The 22,293-nt window shown below is 41.1% G+C and overlaps 1 protein-coding gene across 2 annotated transcripts in view; it reads left to right on the top strand.

Annotated features, from left to right (window-relative positions):
* Positions 1-4,206: 4,206 nt before the first annotated feature.
* Positions 4,207-22,293, top strand: part of smarcal1 (SWI/SNF related, matrix associated, actin dependent regulator of chromatin, subfamily a-like 1) — a 57,125-nt gene continuing 39,038 nt past the window's right edge. The window contains exons 1-9 of one of the 2 annotated variants that reach the window (XM_084315033.1): positions 4,207-4,942; positions 5,055-5,415; positions 7,119-7,169; positions 8,284-8,544; positions 9,421-9,471; positions 9,638-9,821; positions 10,276-10,426; positions 14,024-14,185; positions 15,136-15,201. In XM_084315033.1, the coding sequence (XP_084171159.1) occupies positions 4,592-4,942; positions 5,055-5,415; positions 7,119-7,169; positions 8,284-8,544; positions 9,421-9,471; positions 9,638-9,821; positions 10,276-10,426; positions 14,024-14,185; positions 15,136-15,201 (1,638 nt within the window). In that variant the 5' untranslated portion in view covers positions 4,207-4,591. Of the gene's footprint in view, positions 4,943-5,054; positions 5,416-7,118; positions 7,170-8,283; positions 8,545-9,411; positions 9,472-9,637; positions 9,822-10,275; positions 10,427-14,023; positions 14,186-15,135; positions 15,202-22,293 lie in introns of both variants that reach the window. The other variant, XM_084315032.1, reaches the window with a different exon arrangement.

Here is a 22,293-nt window from a genome sequence, read left to right as displayed (position 1 = left end):
CAGTTTGGCTCCGGCTACAAACTCACAGCACCATACAATGACACCGGAGGCTAACAACATGTGCCTCCGTCGTAGTGTAGTCAGGCACTTGGGGTTTGAAAGGTTTCCCAGTGTGTGAATATTTGTTTGTATGGGATTTTAGATGGGATTTTATAGTTTTCTATGTGGATATTTTCACTTACGGTTGTATTTATTCCATTGAATCCAAGACGAATATAGATTCCATCGATGCAAACAAGTGTCTGGCGCCATGAATTGATAGCTAAAAGGGGGGGGGGAGTCCAATGTTAAATTGATAGGAATATGCATTCAATCAAATAATTCGGCCATGTCTTGTTCACTTGATATAACAGCCTATACATAGTCAAGTATAAACTATCTTGAGATTATTTCCCCATCCAGATTCACGTGCAGCTGGGATCATACTGTGCCTAAATTGGCTCGCAATTTAAAAAATGTAGAAAGCAATGAAAACAATCAACCCCGATACTCAGCAAATTCAATGAAAGCCTATATTTATTGTGATTAGCAGAACCCATGTTTCCTGTTTCCTCAAAGCAAATTATCATTCGATTGTGTGCCATCATGACAGAAAGGCAAATCGCTCTCTTACCTGGATAGCTACACGGGTTTCCATACTCATAATCTCCCCCCCCCCCCCTATTTTGATAGATTCCAAGTCAGACTGCATGTCGCTGACATGGACTAGTCGCAGCGCTTAATTCCATTAATTCGATTCCAGCACGATTTCGGACTGTCCTAAATGTAGGTGAATGCACCCATAGCCCAGGACTGATCTGATCTGTGATCACTAGCTGCTGAACTCGCGCTGCTGCGGCTTCAGCACCACGGCTCCTGGGACAGCTCCCCAGCGCCGCGCGTCATCATCATAGCGCGTGCAGGGAACACTTCCGCAACTCTTTGCATTGAGAGGCAAGTTATGGTGAAAACTAAGTGATATAGTTCACTTAACGTTAGTGACGTAAATAAAGGAAATAACGATAATTTATCTTAGAACTCTCAGTACAAACCCATGTGCCATGAATGCGACCGATGTATTTGTATTTATTTTGATTTAACCTTTATCTATTCGGTGAATACCAGTTATTCTATAGAGAAACACAATTTATTTGTATTATTATTACACTGTTTTCCCTAGTTCTGTGTTAACAGGGAATATCGAACACAAGACATTCCTGTCAATTGATAAAGTTTGAATATTTAAAAAACAGATACCCAGGTACCCAGGTAACAAGCCGGCTGCCAGTGCCAAGATGAACGTGGAGAGATATAATTCTGTATTTAATTTGTATTTATTTTGATTTAACCTTTATCTATTCGGTGAAGACCAGTTATTCTAATATATATTTTTTTACATTATCCCACTTTGTCCCACCAAAATCTTACTGTTGTCCTGCTTTTGGACTTTTTGCATCTGGTCATATGTCTACCTAAAGAAAGCCTGCAGGGGTAAGGCTAAGAGAATCATCAAGGACTCCAGCCACCCGAACAACTGCCTCTTTGAACTGCTGCGGTCAGGCAAGCGATACCGGAGTCTCAAGGCAAGCACAGAAAGACTCAGAAGAAGCTTCTATCCCCAGGCCATCAGGCTGCTCAACGAACAATAAACACTATGCAACAACCATCAAATGCACACAGCACACACATCCACACGCACACACTCACTTTAAACAAACAACACACTGCAGCACCCACTCTCCACACTTTAGATCACCTAAACACACTTTATATTTATTGGTAAAGGATTTGCACTACAACTCGTACACCTTACTGTAAATTGTACCTAAATTGTACCTCATCCCATTTCTGCTTTGTACTATATAGTATTGTATATTAGTACATTGCATAGTATATTGTATATTGTATGGTAACTCAGTTACTTCTATTCTGCATCGAACATTGTACATGTCTATACTGAACACTGTGACCTCTATTTTTACTTCTATTTTACATGCTATACTATTTTATTTCATACTTATCTTGTCTAGCACAGTCTCTGGAGCGTAACAGTAAGAAGCATTTTGTATAAAATTATTCTGTACCTCTGTATGACAACTATTAAAGAAACTTGAAACTTGAAACTTGTTGCGCTTGTGAGCAAACAATGTATGTTTGCTAAATACAAGATACCATCGCCATTGCATGGTGGTTCAGAATGAAATGAACATAGAAACTGCAGCAAAGCCGCAAGGTGGGGTATAATAATAATAATGTATCAGACAGGAGAACGTCCACGGGTCTTGTTGTTATCATACGTCATTTCCTACGCGGCAGGAACGGGTTGACTGGCGAGACGCGTGATTACGAAACCTAGCCGTATTTCTAGGATACGCTCTCTGATTGGCACTGACTGACGCTCTCTGATTGGCCACTGACGCGTTTGCCCAATCCGTGACGAGGTGTGTCTTTGCCCATTTCCACGTCAAACAGGCTGCAAACTACCTGGCGTTCTATCGCCATGCTCTAAGACAGGGGTGGGCAATTATTTTTCCCGGGGGGCCGAATGAGCAACTGAAAATATGTTGGAGGGCCGGGCCAAAATTCCAAACTCAATTATGCATAATATACATTTTATTTCTATATAAAAAGCAGTAAATGGCATTGTTTTGACCCCTGGTAAGAGTGTATGTTATTATTTGGCAATTAAAAGGCGAGGTTAGCTTTCAAAAATATCATTTATTCAAATAGAATTTATTTCCAAAATGATAAACAAAATGTGAAACATTAATAACAAAGGGCATGTATGAAATAGTGCTATACAAATAAAGTAATTATTTTGAGTTTCATATACTATTGAAACAAGGATTTTCTTAGCTTTCTAAAGACATCACATCATCTTATAGCCAAAATAAACAAGACATGTTACTGAACTGTGTAAAGAAAAGTGTCCCAGTAGCCTTTTTTACTTTACATGCCTATATTAAACATTTAATGTTTTCAGAACTGTGGAAAAAAAAAGAAAAAAAAATATCAAGTGTCCCATTTCACTTGTTATATTTCCACATTTTAGTGTTCTTCAGCTCTTTTTTTTTCATTCAGTGTGAGAAATCCAGTCTCTGTTGAGCTTTAACAAGTCCATCAAAGTCAGGTTGCATGTCTGAGGTGGAGATGCGAAGCACAGCTGCCAGATGTTCATCAGTGAGAGAGGATCTGTACCTGGACTTGGTAAACGTCATGACTGAGAATGTCTGTTCACATATATGGATCCAAAGAGAACCAACATCTTCTGAGCATGTCTCCTCATGTTTGGAAAGTTCTCCTCCTTGAGAGCAGAGTAGAACTCTAGCAGTGATGCTGACTTAAAGTGCTCTTTCAGTAGTGAATCAGACTGCAGGTCAATGAGTTCAAGCTGAACATCAGTGGGTGCACTATCAACACTGCAGGTAAAGGGAGAGGAAACCAGATGCATTTCATCCTCAACCTTTTTGAAATCTTGAAAACGCCTTGAAAATTCACCATGCAGTGCTCCCAACATGGATGAGTACCTGTGCCGGTGATCAGCTGATGGTTTGACTTCTTTCAGGGTTTTCATGTGTTTGAGATTGTTGCTGCCTAGTTGCCTTGAAATTAATTGCAACTTTCTGTCATGAAGGCTTTCACATGGCTATGCATTTCATGAGCAAAAATGCCCTTGCCCTGCAGTTGTGTGTTCAGTAGGGATGGATACCATTCACATTTGAACCGATACGGTACCGGTACCTGTGAATCGATACCGGTACCCAACAGTACCTTTTTTCTGTACTTTAGTCTCTAAAAATGTAATCTACCTACCACAGTTGTGAAAAAAGAAATCCAAACTTCAAATAACCACACTTTCGACCGTTTTCGGCTTGCCCCGACTGCTTTGTTGTTGAATCAAGTCAAATCCTAGGTAAGCGTATATTGTGCGTGTGAACGTTGACATGAAAAGAAAAAAGTTAAAAAAAAAAAAATATTAAAAAAAATATATATTTTTTTATTTTTTTATATATATTTTTTTATTATCATGTAATCTTTCGCGGGCCGGCCAGAATCATCCGGCCCGCGGGCCGTACAATGCCCAGGTCTGCTCTAAGACAAACTCTAACCTTAACCAACTTCGAAAGAGTGCCTAAGCTTAACAAGTGTAGAAACAGCTGTCGGCCAATCAGAGAGCGTCTCCGAGAAATGCGGCTTGGTTTCGTAATCATGCAGACGAGCACTTTTAGTAAGTTAGGACTCAAAGAAAGCCCCAGTATCTGATCATCAGGATGCTCATCGCTCGGGAGTTTCGCACTCGATGCAACTATACCCCAAGTCATCGTAACTAACAGTCTTTTGTGTCGCTGATAAACCAATGTGTGATTAGATTAACGTGACAGATGTTGCTAGTTTTCGCATTTGGTTAGCCAGCCTAGATAGCTAGCTGCTAGTGCTATCTTGCAAACGTTGCTACTAACATTGGGTTAACTGTTGACGATTACGTTAGCTATTTGTTAAAAATAAATAAAGAGGTAACGTACAGTAACATTGGCTAGGTTACGAGGCGTATGGCTAATTATCTAATGTCTATAATGTCTCTAGTTGGCCGTAATTAAAACCTTAATCCACAATGTCTAACCAGTTGACTGTGGAACAGCAGCGAAAGATTGAGGAAAACAGACAGAAGGCTTTAGCGAGAAGAGCACAACGACTTGGCCAGGCCACCACCACCAACCAGCACAGTGTACCAGGCTATAACAACACTTCAAGTATCTCTCATCATCACACCGGTTCTCCTCGTGAAGGAGGAACAAGTTCCAGTTCGGCTCCTAGTCCCGGACAATTTGTCCCACCCTTTAAGAAGGTTTCACAGAAGAACCATACCCCCCCAATACAAGACAGAACGCCCCAGCAGCAGTTATCTGGCTTGAGGAACCACAACGAGCAGAGTTCTCTCAATGACTCTGCCCCTTCTAGGCGGGTAAGAACTGACATCTTGAACTTGCTGTAGTTGTTTCCACTATAAATTATATTGCTGTCGGAAGGAATTGCATTGTGTCTTCATGTATTGCATGATGTCTCTCTCTACATAGATACAAGTTATAGATGCTCTTCCTCAGTCAAAAAGTCAACAAGTGGGAAGCCCTGGCTTGTCAAGTGGAGGGAGCTTCACTGTGAGACCTCTGGAGCAAAAGTCCAGCGTCAACTCTAGTTGCCCCGCTGCTGCAGTCGGCTCCTTCTACAAACAAGGGAGTAAATCATCTGTCCAAAGTCCCGGGGCACAGGGTTCCTCAAACTCTGCAAATGTCAATGCTCTACCTGCAAAAAAAACTGCCATCTCCTCCACAAGAGGAAAATGTGTCCCTCACACGACAGAGGACCGCTTCAGAGTGGAAGTGGGCTACCACGCAGAGCTTATTGCCCTTTTCAAAACCATCCCCTCCAAGAACTATGGTAAGGGTCTTCCAGTTCATTCAATCTTTATTTAATCTGGAAAGATCATTGAGAGCAAGCTCTCGTTTACAATGACGTCAAGACAACAATATAGAAACACAGTCAATTAAACTGTAATAATAATTTAAATGAATTAAAACAACTACAGCCTGAGGTGAAATGTTTGGCTATTATAGATTTGAACTGACAGATGGATACTAGTATTGACTTTTAAAGTACATTGCAAAACATTCTGTGTCAGGGGCACACAAGCTAAAAGCAGATTTTCCAAATTCAGTGCAAACTCTGGGGACCTTACATGTAAAAGCCAATCACCAGAGTGAGTATGATAAGATTTGATAATGGCTCCATACAGAAACGGATGCCAATGCAAGTCACATCTCTGCCAGAGAGGACCACCCAACCTTATCATAGGATACAAACAATGATGGGTACCATAACGGTGATAGACCTAAAGGGAGAAGGATATACTCAATCCAAAGGCTTTAGAGTGGAAGCACCAGCATTAGGGGTGGGAATCACCAGAGGCCTCACAATGCGATACTATCACAATACTTGAGTCACGATACGATAGTATTGCGATACTAAATAGATTGCGATATGATGAGTATTGCGATATTAATATTGCGATATATTGTGATTTATTACCTTTTTTCAACTGCAAAGTAAAACTTTGTCAACATGTTTTATCTAATAAAATAAAGTTCAGTCTGTTCATCTCACTTCAATCATTTGTATTGCAGAACATGGTATTTTCTCAAGCAGACAGATGTCAACACTGTAATCTGTGTTGCATGTACCTGACAAACTTGTATTACAGTCATATTCCAACTTAACTGAATGCACGTGTGTGTGTGTGTGTGGACTACTGTACTATTACAGGTATTGAAATTAACAATGCAACTTCCTTATACAAAAAAAAGAAAAATACTTCATTTTTATGAATAATTAAATATCGATACTTGGCGTCCCTGTATCGATACAGTATCACCACACAAAGTATCGCGATACTACGTATCGATTCCCCCCCCCCCCCCCACCCCTAACCAGCATGTCTATAAACTATGTCTCCATAATCCAAAACGGACAGAAAAATAACTTCAACAACCCTCTTTCTGCTAAGCATAGGAAAATAGGTTTTGTTTCTGTACAAAAAGCCAACCTTATGTCGCAGTTTACTTGCAAGGTTATCTACACGGCATTTAAATGTCAATTTATCATCAAGCCAGATGCCAAGATATTTCTATTTTCCAACTCTCTCAATGCCAAGCACATGTTCTTTACCAGTGGCATCATGCGTGGTGGGGTGCCGGCCGCCGGGGAGGTCCCTTCGTCTTAGGTCCCAGAGTGCCCTTTTCAGATTGAGAATTTACCTATTTAGATTCTCGAACCTCCATCAGCGAGAGCGACAATTGTTGTTGGAGGATCAAGAAAAGAACGTCTGGATTTAAGAGCGGTCAATTAAAACATTGCTGGCATATATTTCTTAGCTGAAGGGGTGCCCTAAAAAAAGGCACTTTCAATGTGTAATGGAACACTATTGCATTGAGTGCTCTATATGGCTGTTCTAGGGCAACCCCTACTCAACCATTCTATTTCTTTAGAGTTGTTAGTGGCAGATTATTCTTACTTTGAAGGTGTGCTGCATACAGTATCAATGGTTCCAACTGTGTGTGTTTTGTCCTTTTATGTGTGTGTTTCAGATCCTGCAACAAAGATTTGGAACTTTAGCCTTGAGGACTATAGACAGCTAAGTATGTACACTAATAAATAAAAAAAATTAATATGATGAAATACGATTTTAAATACATGTTAATATTGCCATATTAATGAGTTGTTATAGACTAAAACTGTCCATATATATCGAGCAGACATGTACTGCAGTGCACATACAGTAAGTGGTATAACTTAAAAGGTGTAAGGAACTGTAACCCCCCGTGGCCCTACCGCTCCGTTTTAGTATAGGTGTCCCGATTCTATTGTGGGTCTAGGGGAAGTGATCATCTAGCCCTCTGATTGGCCCTCCAAGTGTTTTCAGATACTGACTTGGAAAGGAGGGGTAGAAGGCAGAACGTAACATACAACTAGGTTTCGGTTTCTCTTTGAGGAAATACGCATTTTCTATATCACACCGTTCCAAAGATGATTACAACTATTTCCATGTCTCCAAATCAAGAAAGAATGAATGTTGACGGCGGACGCGATGGTTATGTCAGTTTAACTATCAGATACAGCGAAACTGCTCAACCTGACGAACCGAGCAGTAACGTTCCTCATTCAGGTTTTCTTTGCTCCCTGGCCAGGATCGTAGAGCGCCAAAAATGTAGACCCGTCTGGTTACGGAGAACCGGTGGTCTTTCGTAACTTGCAGGTGTCATAGAGATATTGAAAACGAAACACAGAATTGTGTGACTTTTTCTCTCTAGAAGCACAGCATTTCAAGGATTTCAGTTCGACTACATTTCAGTAAAAAAATAAAATATATATATATATATATTGTAGGCACACAATTAACATAATCTCAAAACACTAAATAAAGTGCTGTGTTTGATACATACAATAAATACCTAGGCCCATTAAAAACAAATAAGCTGATACATACTCGTATCACTACAGAAATATGTAAGTCCTTTACATTATTTTACCACTGATGACGAAACAATGCGTGTTCCATTTCCTAGGTAAAGATTTCAACCCCTACCCCTCGTAATTTAGTTTTGAAGGGCCACTACCCAGTCGAGGGCACTCCAAAACAACGGGTAGGGCCAAAGGAAGGGAATTTGGATTGGGCCTAATTATATATAGCGGTAGAGAAGACGGTCCCCTTGCTACTTCTGCCCATCCCTTAACTCTTATCTCTGTTCACAGTGGAGGAAGCAGCAGCCATCAGCTCCATGTCCCTGAAGCCTCTGGAGGGGATGGAGGGCGTGGACGTGGCAGCAGCCTCAAGCCGTGCGTGTGACGGTGCAGCACTCGGGGCCCTGCTGAAGCTGTGTAGCGGCTGGCAGAAGTCTGGAGCCGTAGTCCAGGGCCAATGCATTCTGGTGTCCCTGTCAAAATTCGTGGTCGACATCGGCTACCACGTCGACGTCATCGCTGCCTTCAAGCGGATGCCAACCAAGAACTATGGTAAAACTTAAATAGGTTATGCTGCTTTTCAAATGTACTTAAGAGAAATAGCCTCAAATTACTCCAACCTCCAATCGTGAGAGAGTTTAGCCTGACCTGTGGAGTGCTACTCAAGCTAGCTCTCCATTTCCTGGAATTAATTGCGGGATGAGGGGCGAGGCTCCCCAACACACCACCACAGGAAGTCAAAGTGACTTAATTAGGATAAGATAAGATATTCCTTTATTGATCCCCTTGGGGAAAGGTACAGGTATGGGCAGAGTAATAGTAGAAGACCTAAATACAGGCAATACAATTATAGTACAGTAGAAAAGTAAAAATAAGCAGTGTAAACAATATAATTAACTCATGATATACGCATATGAGCAAGCAGGCAGTGTGATCAAAGGTGCAGATGAGGGTCTGTATGCCCTATCAGTTATATTATACATTACAATAAATAGGGTCAATAACACTTAGAATCTAAATATATACTATGAGTAAGTAAAGTATACACAGGTGCAGGTACCCTAACTGGCATGATATACGTCATACGTTGTAGTCCGTACAGTTTAGGTGGTAAGAGTCAGACACACAGTGATCAGACATTCCTAGTGGTTCTCGAGTTCTTGATGACCGCGGTGCCGGGAGGCTATTCGTTTATTTCTCAATGTGTTGCGTTCAGATCCAACGGAGAGCTAGCTTGCTTAGTGTTCCACGGGTCTGACGGGTCTGGCTAGAGAGAAGTGTGTGTAACAATGTTTCCTGTTTGTGTCACTGATGCGCTTCAGTTCCCTGGGTGTAGGAACTCTGTTTAATACGTTGCTTGCATTCTAATTACACAAGCAATATCCGCATTTCTATAATATATAATTTTTCTGGGTTGAGGGGGGTTAGACATGAATACAAAGAATTGGAGCTTCTCGCTGGAAGATTATAAAGGACTCAGTGAGTAATATCCCTTTCTATATTATTTCTGTCATCATTATAAAATACTCTTGAGTAATATCCCTTTTTATATTATTTCCGTCATCATGTTGTCTGTGTGTTTCTGTACTCTACTGCGGTCCTTTCTGTGCCACCTTGTGTTGACTGCTCTGTGTTCCGCACCCAGTGGAGGCCCTCGGTGGGATAGCAGCAGTGGAGGTGGAGCCTCTGCCCCGGGCCGTGATCCAGGCTTTCTCGGCCAGGTTTGACGGGACTCCGGCCAGGTCGTTAGAGGTCCCCGAGGCAGACCTGTCCGCCATCGACCCTTCCCTCGTACACAGCCTCATGCCCTTCCAGAGGGAGGGAGTCAAGTGGGTGTCATCAGACCACCATTAATGCCGTTTAGTGCTCTGGCTGTGTGATGGAGCTAACCGCCCTGTCCATACTTGATATTTGTGCTCTATATTTTGGTCATAATGAGACATTTTGTGTGGCTATAGTCGCAGGGGTGTGATGTAGGGTTTCACTTTAGGGTTTTCAGGTGTTTTGAAATCCTATAAAGGAACTGAAAATCTGATCCCTGCATGGAAACCTTTTACAAAGGATTTATTCAAAATACAAATTTGCAGAAAGACGTTACTATTCCAACCGTGATCACTTTCATAGACTCAATATCTGTCCCAAGTATTGACAGAGCAGCTCCCATCTTCCCTTAGTTGGTCTTCCTCTATGATGTATGACTTTGTTGTGTTAGTAGCACGTCTTTAGTATGATCTGCGTTGGCTTAGTGCAGCGAGTATTCTCATTCTGTGATCGTCTCCACAGTTTTGCAGTGTCTAGAGAAGGCCGACTTCTCCTGGCTGATGACATGGGTCTGGGGAAAACTATCCAAGCCATCTGCATAGCAGCCTACTATAGGAAGGAGTGGCCCCTGCTGGTTGTGGCTCCATCCTCTGTACGCTTCACCTGGGCTGAGGTAAAAAAAACAACAACAACATAAAAACGATCTGCACTGCAGACTTATCTAGTTAATAATAGTCTCATTGTTTGCGCCCTGTAGCCAAAGGAATTTGCCCAAAATAGCCATCTCTGTTTCTGTTTAGGACAAACTGGCTGAATGTCATTATTTGGAGGGTATTAAGTAAGGCTGAGACCACTTATAGATATTTTTTGCATGCAAAATAATAATACAAAAAAATCTATATTTATTGATAATTTTGTCCCGGTTTATCGATTCTTCCAAATGGTCGTCTCAGCCTTAGTCAATAGACAGACTTGTAATGGTACGCTTTCAATCTACCTCTCTAGTCCCGTTAGACAGTGGCTATTCCCTGGACTTAACAATACTGCTTTCTGCTTAACGCACTCTGTATTTGTGGTATTTTAATACCGTCCCCAACTTCCCATAGACTGGTGGCACACTGGTAGGTAATTTGTCTTGAGGAAAGAAGACAGCGATATTGAATTTCATGCATCTATTTCTTTCTCAAGGGTGCAGTTGATCATTTGAATAATGAATCATTCTTTTGGCACGAGTCGCTGACATTTCTAAGTATTGTACTATTTATTTATGTATTAGGCTAATTTGTCAGATCCGGTCTTTCAGTAAGATTTGTTTTTCTTGACATGACGGCTTTGACGTGTGAAATACGTTTACAGGGTCAAAACGTTCCACCTCAGGCCTCATTTAGACTCATGGACTCTCTGCTGGCTAGTTTGAGTGTTCCTCCAGAGTTCACAAGAGTACTCTCTCCACATTGGTCTGTTTAGACATTTTAAATCAAAGAGGACATTGATTGACATCTCTCTCTCTGGCTTTGTTCTTGTCTGGTGGCTGTTTTATGTTCTGCGTGTAGCCAGGTGCTTCAAAGCAAGGGGAGCTGTGACCTGTGAGGTAAAGACGGGTGGACAGGCAGAGGGTGATGGAGGAAATTAATTGTCAAGATACAGTTATTTATCTGACTCTACATGATGTTGTTTTGGAAAGGGAGACACTGTGACTGTTTAGCTCAATAATAACCTTTTTTTGCTTTAGGCTGCTTTGAATACCAGACATTTGGGGTTTACTGTACAGAAACAATTCAGATGGGTGGGGTTTACTGTACAGGAACAATTCAGATGGGTGGGGTTTACTGTACAGGAACAATTCAGATGGTGTCCTCTACCATGTCAATCATAAAACAAATACTAAATTAACTTTCAAATAGTGTACTGTACTCTGTACGATAGCATAATAATAATAATAATGACTTGGATTTATATAGCGCTCTTCACTGACCCAGAGCGCTTCACAGAATCCATTATTCGTTCATACACAGTCATACCGGTGGTGGTAAGCTACAATTGCAGCCAGAGCTGCCCTGAGGCAGACTCACGGAAGCGTGGCGAATAATCAACGCCTACGGCCCCTCCGACCACCACCAACATTCATTCACATGCATACACATTCATACGAGGCAAGTAGGTTAAGTGTCTTGCCCAAGGACACAACGGCAGTGGGATGGACATGGGCTTGAGCGGGATTCGAACCACCAACCCTTGGATCATTGGACAACCCGCTCTACCCCTGAGCCACGCCGCCCCATACCGCATATTTACATTTATATATTTACCGCATATACTGTGTGTATATATATATATATATATATATATATATACTGTATATACACATCCATATCTGTCTGAATATACCTGCACATAATCCTTCTATATACCTTACACCTCATATAACTAATAACTCTGTATGATTCATAGCATGTACAATAATGCTGTGTATGTATGTATGTATGTATGTATGTATGTATGTATGTATGTATGTATGTATGTATGTATGTATGTATGTATGTATGTATGTATGTATGTATGTATGTATGTATGTATGTATGTATGTATGTATGTATGTATGTATGTATGTATGTATGTATGTATGTATGTATGTATGTATGTATGTATGTATGTATGTATGTATGTATGTATGTATGTATGTATGTATGTATGTATGTATGTATGTATGTATGTATGTATGTATGTATGTATGTATGTATGTATGTATGTATGTATGTATGTATGTATGTATGTATGTATGTATGTATGTATGTATGTATGTATGTATGTATGTATGTATGTATGTATGTATGTATGTATGTATGTATGTATGTATGTATGTATGTATGTATGTATGTATGTATGTATGTATGTATGTATGTATGTATGTATGTATGTATGTATGTATGTATGTATGTATGTATGTATGTATGTATGTATGTATGTATGTATGTATGTATGTATGTATGTATGTATGTATGTATGTATGTATGTATGTATGTATGTATGTATGTATGTATGTATGTATGTATGTATGTATGTATGTATGTATGTATGTATGTATGTATGTATGTATGTATGTATGTATGTATGTATGTATGTATGTATGTATGTATGTATGTATGTATGTATGTATGTATGTATGTATGTATATATCCACACCTGTCTGTAAATACCTGCACATAATCCTTATACATATCTGTAGATACTATATCTACATAATACATATATCTGTAAATATCCCTTACCTACTCGTACTAGTTACGCTGCTGGCCAGTATGACTTACTACTATACTGTCTTTATACCTGTATCACTGTACATATTAATACTGCAACTCTGTACATACTGTACATCTGATTAGCACTACACTCGGTAGTACACATTTATATATTTTATACCCAGTTTAATCACCTGTACATTGTATATTACTATTGCACTTTACTGTTACATTTGCACTCTGGTTGGATGCCAAACTTATTTTTGGCCAAATGACAATACATTTGAATCTAATCTAATCTATCTTTGGCTATCATTGCACTAATTGGCATCTAAGTACCTCCCATCTGGTACTTCAAGCTGGTTAAAAGTTAAAACAAACTAACACCAAGACTCCTTCCCTTCATAAAGGCCAACAAATAATCACTTTAAACTAGGGATGCTCGATATTGGCTTTTTTACCGATACCGATATTCCGATATTGTCCAACTCTTAATTTCCGATACCGATACCGATATCAACCGATACCAATATATGCAGGGTTTCCCCCCAAAAAAACAGAATAATTTCAGGTAACTAATAATTTCACTGGATGCATTCAAAAGGCTTTCTAAATGTAAGCATTATCTGTGCAAAATATGATCATTAAAAAAGTAAAAATTAACATTACATATCTCTTGTTGTTGAATTAAACCAACACGCATACTTTTGACAATAAATAAAATAAGAATTGGTTCTTACTTGCTTGCCTGGGTAAATAAAGGTTATCACATTTTACTGCCGATATCGGCCGATAATATTGGTCGGCCGATAATATCGGACATCCCTACTTTAAACCTTTTATTTTTCCCTAGAAGAGTTGACATGGTTTTTATTTGTATCTGTTTTTTTATCTGTTGTTTCTATCCTTTCTCCAAAGTGTACTTTCTTGACATCCTAGGGTTTATGCACAGCAGCACCTCTCCTGTGTCTTTTTGTATCAATCACGCTACAACTTATTACTGGTCTGTCTTTCACCTCTGACCTCTGTAGGCCTTCAGACGCTGGCTTCCCTCGGTGCGTCCCGACAGCATCAACGTGGTGGTGAAGGCCAAGGACAACCTGCGCTCCGGTCTGGTCAACATCGTCAGCTACGACCTCCTCAGCAGAACGGAAAAGCAGCAGCCCGGGAACCCCTTCAATGTGCTCATCATGGTCAGTGCTGCCTGGTCTGCCTCACCTCACTGTAGATAAGAGTAACGTGCTCATCATGGTCAGTGCTGCCTGGTCTGCCTCACCTCACTGTAGATAAGAGTAACGTGCTCATCATGGTCAGTTCTGCCTCACCTCACTGTAGATAAGAGTAACGTGCTCATCATGGTCAGTGCTGCCTGGTCTGCCTCACCTCACTGTAGATAAGAGTAATGTGCTCATCATGGTCAGTGCTGCCTGGGGATGGGTACCGAATCCGAGCCGAAAACGGTCGCAAGTGTGGTTACACTTTACAAAGCTAGATGCAGACAACGTACGCTGCAATATTATATATTAACAAATTCTTCTAAATAAATAATAATGATAATAAATACCGTAATTAGAAATTTGAATTTTTCTTTTTACAACTGAGGTAGGTAGATTACATTTTTTAGAGACTAAAGTACCGAAAAAAGGTACCGTTGGGTACCGTTATCGATTCACAGGTACCGGTATCTGTTCAAATGTGAACGGTACCAAATCCTAGTGCTGCCTGGTCTGTGTCACCTCACTGTACATAAGAGTAACATGCTCATCATGGTCAGTGCTGCCTGGTCTGCTTCACCTCACTGGGACTGTACTGTAGATAAGAGTAGATACGGATGGTTTCCACCTTGACATTTGTGGTGAGGTCTTAGGCTTTTTATGATTGCAGACCTTTTTATTATTGATTGGAATATGATGCTCCACTGGTCTTCAAAGAGGTTTTAGTTCCCAAATACCTTTTGCAAAAAAATATAAATGAAATTGACCTCATATCGTTTAATTGGTTGATTGTTTTACTTTAGATTTTCTTTGGATCGATCAGTATTCCTTGAATTGTGAAAAGTCCCTCAGTGCAATGAATGAGGGCGAGAAGATGACTTTATATTCTGTATGTGAGGCCAGTTGTTAATTCTGTCGTTGTTTTGCAGGATGAGTCCCACTTCCTGAAGAACATGAAGACTGTCCGTTGCAAAGCTGCTCTGCCTCTGTTGAAGGTGCTCTTAACCCTTTCACTGCCACACGACAGCCAGTTAACCCTTTCACTGTGACAATACATTATCAGGCAAGAACAAATTATAAGAGTGGTCGAGAGCACTCTTACCGAAATAAGAAATTCTTACCCCCCCCCCCAAAAAAAAGCCTACCATTGGTCAATTGCTCCCAAATACGACTTTAAAATCCCAGAACTTGTTAATAATAATTATTATTATTATAACTTATTGCGTGTGTTATGCTTCTGAAATGGATTATATATTGCTGTTAGAACAGTTAGATGCTCTGGCAGCCCAGGCCGTACGCATAGAACGCATATCTTCTCGATCTATTTGCAGAGCCAGATGAGTGGCTGCTTAACCGTTTCAGATTGAGATGTATGCAATACTTCTATGCGAGGTTTGAGGCTGTGAATAAAAACACCAGCCTACAAACCACGGCAATGGGGGGGGGGGGGGGGGGGGGGGGGGGTCTGCTGATGGAGACTCAGTGTTCAGGGTAACAGAGCATGAGGTGAGACGGATCTTTAAAAAAGTGAATATCAGGAAGGCAGCAGGACTGGACGGCATCCCCGGCCGCGTCCTAAAAGTCTGTGCCGACCAACTGGCCCCGGTATTCACTGACATCTTCAACCTGTCCTTGGAACAACAGTCATCCCCACCTGTCTGAAGAAGTCCACCATCATCCCTGTACCCAAAAAATCTACGCCCGCTTGCTTCAACGACTACCGCCCTGTAGCCCTCACCTCCATAGCCATGAAGTGCTTTGAGAAGCTAGTGAAGGGCTACATCTGTTCCTCCCTCCCCATCAACCTGGACCCTCTGCAATTTGCATATTGCCCCAACAGGTCCACGGAGGACGCCATAGCCCATGTGCTGCACACAGCAGCATCACACCTGGACAAGAGGCAGGGGAACTATGTGAGAATGCTGTTCATCGACTACAGCTCAGCATTCAATACCATAGTCCCCTCCAAACTCATAGCCAAGCTCAGGGACCTGGGCTTGAACTATGACCTCTGCCAGTGGGTCTTGGACTTCCTGACGGGCAGACCCCAGGTGGTAAGAGCAGGCAACTGCACCTCCTCATCCATCACGCTCAACATAGGGGCCCCCCAGGGCTGTGTTCTGAGCCCCCTCCTCTACTCCCTGTACACACATGACGGCGTAGCACAGCGGAACAACAACAACACCATCATCAAATTTGCTGATGACACAGTAGTGGTGGGCCTGATCTCTGCCAACGACGAAAGGGCCTACCTGGAAGAGGTAGAGAACCTGTCACAGTGGTGTCAGGAGAACTGCCTCTCCCTGAACGTCAGCAAAACAAAAGAGATGATTGTGGACTTCAGGAGGTCGGGGGTCAAGGACTACAGCCCCCTCAGCATCGACGGGGCACCGGTTGAGAGAGTGAACAGTTTCAAGTACCTCGGAGCCCACATATCCGAGGATTTGACATGGACCACACACATTGACAGTGTTGTGAAGAAGGCACGACAACGCCTCTACTTCCTCAGGCGCCTAAGGAAGTTCCAAGTCAGTCAGAAGATCCTTAGGAACTTCTACTCATGTACAATAGAGAGCATCCTGACTGGCAACATCACCTCCTGGTTTGGGAATAGCACTGCACAAGACCGTAGCAGACTACAAAGAGTGACACGTTCAGCCGAACGCACAATTGGAGGGGGGCTTCCCACCCTCCAGAACATTTACAACAAGCGGTGCAAGGGGAAGGCTAAGAGAATTATTAAGGACTCGAGCCACCCGAACAACTGCCTCTTTGAACTGCTGCGGTCAGGCAAGCGATACCGGAGTCTTAAGGCGAGCACAGAAAGACTCAGAAGAAGCTTCTATCCCCAGGCCATCAGGCTGCTAAACGAACAATAAACACTATGCAACAACCATCAAATGCACACAGCACACACACCCACACGCACACACTCACTTAAACAAACAACACACTGCAGCACCCACTCTCCACACTTTAGATCACACAAACACACTTTATATTTATTGATAAAGGATTTGCACTACAACTCGTACACCTACTGTAAATTGTACCTAAATTGCACCTCATCCCATTTCTGCCTTGCACTATATAGTATTGTATATTAGTACACTGCACAGTATTGTATATTATATGGTAACTCAGTTACGTCTATTCTGCATCGAACATTGTACATATGTCTATACTGAACACTGTGACCTCATTTTTTTTTACTTCTAATTTACATGCTATACTATGTTCTTTTATTTCATACTTATCTTGTCTTGCACAGTCTCTGGAGCGTAACAGTAAGAAGCATTTTGTATAAAAGTATTCTGTACTTCTGTATGACAACTATTAAAGAAACTTGAAACTTGAAACTTACTCTGGAGCATCAACTCAGACACAACACATGCCGCAGTCGTTCAGTATTGACAAAGCTTACATTGCTGGAACGATTCATTTCACACATATACAATACGTATAAGTATAAGTCTTCGCGGAGAATATTCCATTATTGAAAAAACGCTGATCAGAATTGACACCAGTCTGCCCCACTTCTCTGCGCCTCCGGGAGTAACAGCAAAGTTACTGTAGGTCTTACCTGGAGCAGTTTTGTGTTCAGTGTCCCCCTGTACGCTCTATCATGTCTCTGGAAAGTAATCCACTCGCAATCTGACATTGGTTGCACACACACATGCACTGAGGTGTGTGTGTGTGTGTGGTGTGTGTGTGTGTGTGTCCAATGTCAGATTGCGAGTGGATTACTTTCCAGGAACCAAATAAAGTATTCAAATGTGTGTGTGCGCTCGGACGTGCACTAAGGCTGCCTCGCTAAGCCATTTATTTATTTGTATTTATTTCTGGAGCATTAAATGCATTTATCCTCTCTGGTTGGATGGTGTATTGTACTTGTGCTGTATAATAACAATACATTTGAATCCAATCTCATTTTGAGATCAGTCGCAACTCGCAAACCGCTTCCTGTTGAATGGATCAGCATGCAATACCAGAAACTCTTAAAGCTGTTTTGCATACACCTCACCTGCCTTATAAGGAGCATGCGGGCGTGACTCTATGCAAATGAAGTGAGCGCGAACGCGCATTTGAGTTTAAGAATGAGTGGGATGCATGATGCAACCGACCTGGGTAAGAACAGATTTGGACGTTAACACATTCCCTGCCACGGTTATATCCATCAATATAGCCAGTCTGCCACCACTCTAAGCCGAATGTATGTATGTCGCAATAAACGCCGAAATCATATCGATTATTAAGTTTATAAAGCAATCGATATGTACTATAGTGTCTGTCGGGAGCCTTGCGAGAATATCTGACGGCCGGATGAATTTAATTGACGCACATATCCAGCCATATCCTGTTTACCAGTGTAACTCGCCCGACCATCCACCAGGCGACGGTATTGAGCCATCGTTGTATTGAGCCGTAGGGTCCAGCTTCAGCGCCGGAGGTGTATATATGAATTATGAATGCCATGGCGAAAAAATGAAATGTTGATCTCAATATCGCTGTACAGCGTGGTCTGGCGGTCAAAGCATGGCGGGCAATAACGTTTTAAAGCGTTTCCGGCGGTGGATGTGTTAAGAACGGCTTGATGAATGTGGCGGTGGCTTTTCTTATTGTTCTCTTAACAGACAGGTAAGCAAGAATATAAGAAAAATAATAAGAGTATTGTTGAATGAGACCCAATGTCTTTACTTGGTTTGGACATTTACATGGTCCTTTATGTTCTGTCCTAAGCACCCATTAGACCAGGGCTATTCAACTAAATTGTTCAGGGGGCCACATTGTCAGAAACCCATGGGGCCAGGGGCCGGACTGCCACGGCGCCTCCCCGTGCTATGAATATATGTACACTTGACACAACACGCAACCACATTTTCACAACTTTTATTTAACTACATTGCAAAAGTAGTATACTTTTCAAAAAAAGTGCTTCATTTATGTGCCACATCTGCAACATCTCCTGCAGAAAGTGCTTCATTTATGACTGTGCAACAACTGCAACATCTCCTCTTCAACATTTCAATATAAAAATAAAATAAAAAACAAACAAGTGCATGATGTGCATCTGAACATTCTAACATCAACACTTGAACAAAAAAACACATTTATAGTGCAGCTGAGCTTATGAAAAAGTGCTTCATGTCTGTGCAACAACAGCAAATCACAGCATCTTATTAGCACTTATTGTCCACTCTTAACTCTCAAACATCAGGGGGGTGGTGGGCAGACAGGCCTAGCCTACATACACACATCTAATGAGAGCGATTGCACTTCTTTGACTGGGCAATGGCAGAGAAAGAGGGTTCATAGGAAGTGAGGGCTACCCGCAAACAGTGATGCAAATGCTCATTTGTCAAGGAGGCACGTTGCTTGTTTTAATGGCATTCATGTGAGAGAAACTGGATTCACAGGTGTATGTTGAGCCAAACATTGTTAGCACAGATATTGCCAGCGTTTTTATTTTGGGGAATGTCTTGACATGAATACACTTTATCCAAAATGTTGTGGTGGATTCATTCTCAAGTGCCTGCTTCAGAGCAGATGATGCTTGCATGTCAATTATTTCAAGTTGCAGGAGACCTTCATCAATGTGAAGTGATGCAAGGAACTCTTGTCCTTTTGTGGAAATAGCAGCTACATTGGCAAATGGGTTGCTCACAAAATGCATCAATTCTCTGGACATGTCAAATTCATCAAATCGACTTGCAAAGTTTTCCCTCAATTTATCAATGAAATCTGTCATTAATTGAGTGACTTTTGGCTCAATTGTGCGTGTTAACGTTGACATGAAAATAAAAAAATAAAAAAATAAAAATAAAAAAAAATATTAATTTTTTTTTATTTTTTTATTTTTTTTATTTTTTTATTTTTATCGTGTAATCTTTGGCGGGCCGGTCAGAATCATCCCGCGGGCCGGATCTGGCCCGCGGGCCGCCAGTTGAATAGCCCTGCATTAGACCAATTCAAAAAGGCCCCTGGCCTGCATTTTAGAATGCTTTTGGCAGAGAAGGGTGGAAGCTGTCCTTTTTATTTATCCCTAGTGCTATTGGCCTCCTAATAATCTAAACTAACCACCCCACTATAGTGTACCCATACACTCTGTATGTCTGATAGCATGTACAACAGTGCTGTACATATTGCATATATACATTATATATTTATATTTACTGCATATATATACATATCTGTCCGCATATTATCATCCTATATACATACTTATTATACACCTGCATATCACCCATATAACTATGATCAGTGGTGCAGTGGTGGTCCCACGCCGTCCCAGCAGTTTTCTGAGCAGAAGTACGCGCACGGATGTGCACGCGCGTGCACACAAAAATGCGTTCACAATTTTCACTTTACTCGTCGCGCCGTGCGCCAAGTACCGGCACTTATCTATCACCTAGACTTTGCATAATAATAGGATACCGATAGCATAACACATAACGAGAAGAACCAAAATACAAGCCCTGTGGATGAGGCATTAAGTTGTGCTTCAGAAGGAAACTGTCCTTCTGTAAACTAAGTTACATTGTTAATTTAGTTTGTATTTACTTTTCTAGTTTAAGTTAATTCAATTAAAGAAATTGTAACTACAATTACATTTAAAACATTGTTTGTTTTTCAACCATATCTGTTGACAATATAATTTCTTTATATATTGAAGGCTACATCCTGCTACCTTTTTCAGCTTCTCTATTTCAAGGCAATATTTACAAAAACTAAACAAAAACTAGTAATTTCCTATACAAACATGTTTCCTACTATTCATGCATAATAATCATCTGTTCTGTGCGCACGCGAGGGAACATGTATGCGAATGCGCGGGAGCGTGGCGTGCAGGCAGTTCTGATATTACGACTACACCCCTGTGTGTGATGGCATCTACAATAATGCTGTATATATATATGTGTGTGTGTGTACCGTACTTTTCGGACTATAAGCCGCGGCTTTTTCCCCCATTTTTCAACCCTGCGGCTTATATAACGGTGCGGCTTATATGTGGACAAAACCCGAAAATCTAAATATTGCTTTTTTTACTGCATTGAAATGTTATTTATCTGTTCCCTTATTTGCTAAACTTAATACAACTTGTAAATGAGTTAATGTTATTTGTCCGACAGTATTGTGTCCCAATGGGAGTCATTCTCTGTAGAGGTGGGAACTTAAAGCTCAATATAAGAACGGCCATGCACCACCACTCACAGAATCGAGAAAGAGCAATCAATCTGTCAATCCTTTCCGTGTCCGGGCCGGGTGAGGTTTCCCGTGTTGAGTCAAATTAAGCCGCAGGCTCCACTCCTTACATATGGTAATTAAACATTAAAACACATGCGGCTTATAGTCCAGTGCGGCTTATATATGTACACATCATTCAATTTAGCTGCTGCGGCTTATAGTCAGGTGCGGCTTATAGTGCGAAAAGTACGGTATATATTAAACTAAATAAGACTCGTGCACATCTAGTTGGACCCCGACTGGAGGTGCAGGTCAGCACAAGAGAGTTATATAAAGCTAAAAGAAGAATACCTTCAAAAGAAGGGGCCGCAGACTCCTGAGGAAGCAGAAGCGAAACGCGTTGTGCAATAAAAAAAAAGTAAAAACCTGTCCTGAGGAGTGTGCGGCCCCTTCTTTTGAAGGTATTCTTCTTTTAGCTATATATATATATATATATATATATATATATATATATATATATCAGTGGCGAAGCGTACCGGAGTTAACCGGGCCTTCATAATATTATATATTATTAATATTATATTCCAAATAAAATAAGTCCCTCGATACTCCGTGCTGCTGCTGCTGACTTGAAATAAAATAGACCGTTCTGTGGGCAGTCGGCCCGACACTAAACAGCAGTCTGTTATAATCACATTACCGTATATATACATATCTGTCTGTACATACCTGCACATAAACCTTTTACATATCTGTAGATTCTATATCTTAGGGCTGGGCGATATAACGATAACGTTAATTATCGCGATATATTTTAATAATCGGTATCGAAAAGAAAACAAATATCAAGAAAAAAAATATCGAATCTTTTTTTTTTTTCTTTTTTTTGTGACCTGCAACAG

Source organism: Notolepis coatsorum (genome assembly GCF_963971535.1).
Source record: "Notolepis coatsorum genome assembly, chromosome: 5".
NCBI classification, from domain to species: domain Eukaryota; kingdom Metazoa; phylum Chordata; class Actinopteri; order Aulopiformes; family Paralepididae; genus Notolepis; species Notolepis coatsorum.
The sequence above is the reverse complement of the archived record's forward strand: the minus strand, read 5'-3'. Positions and strand labels throughout refer to the sequence as shown.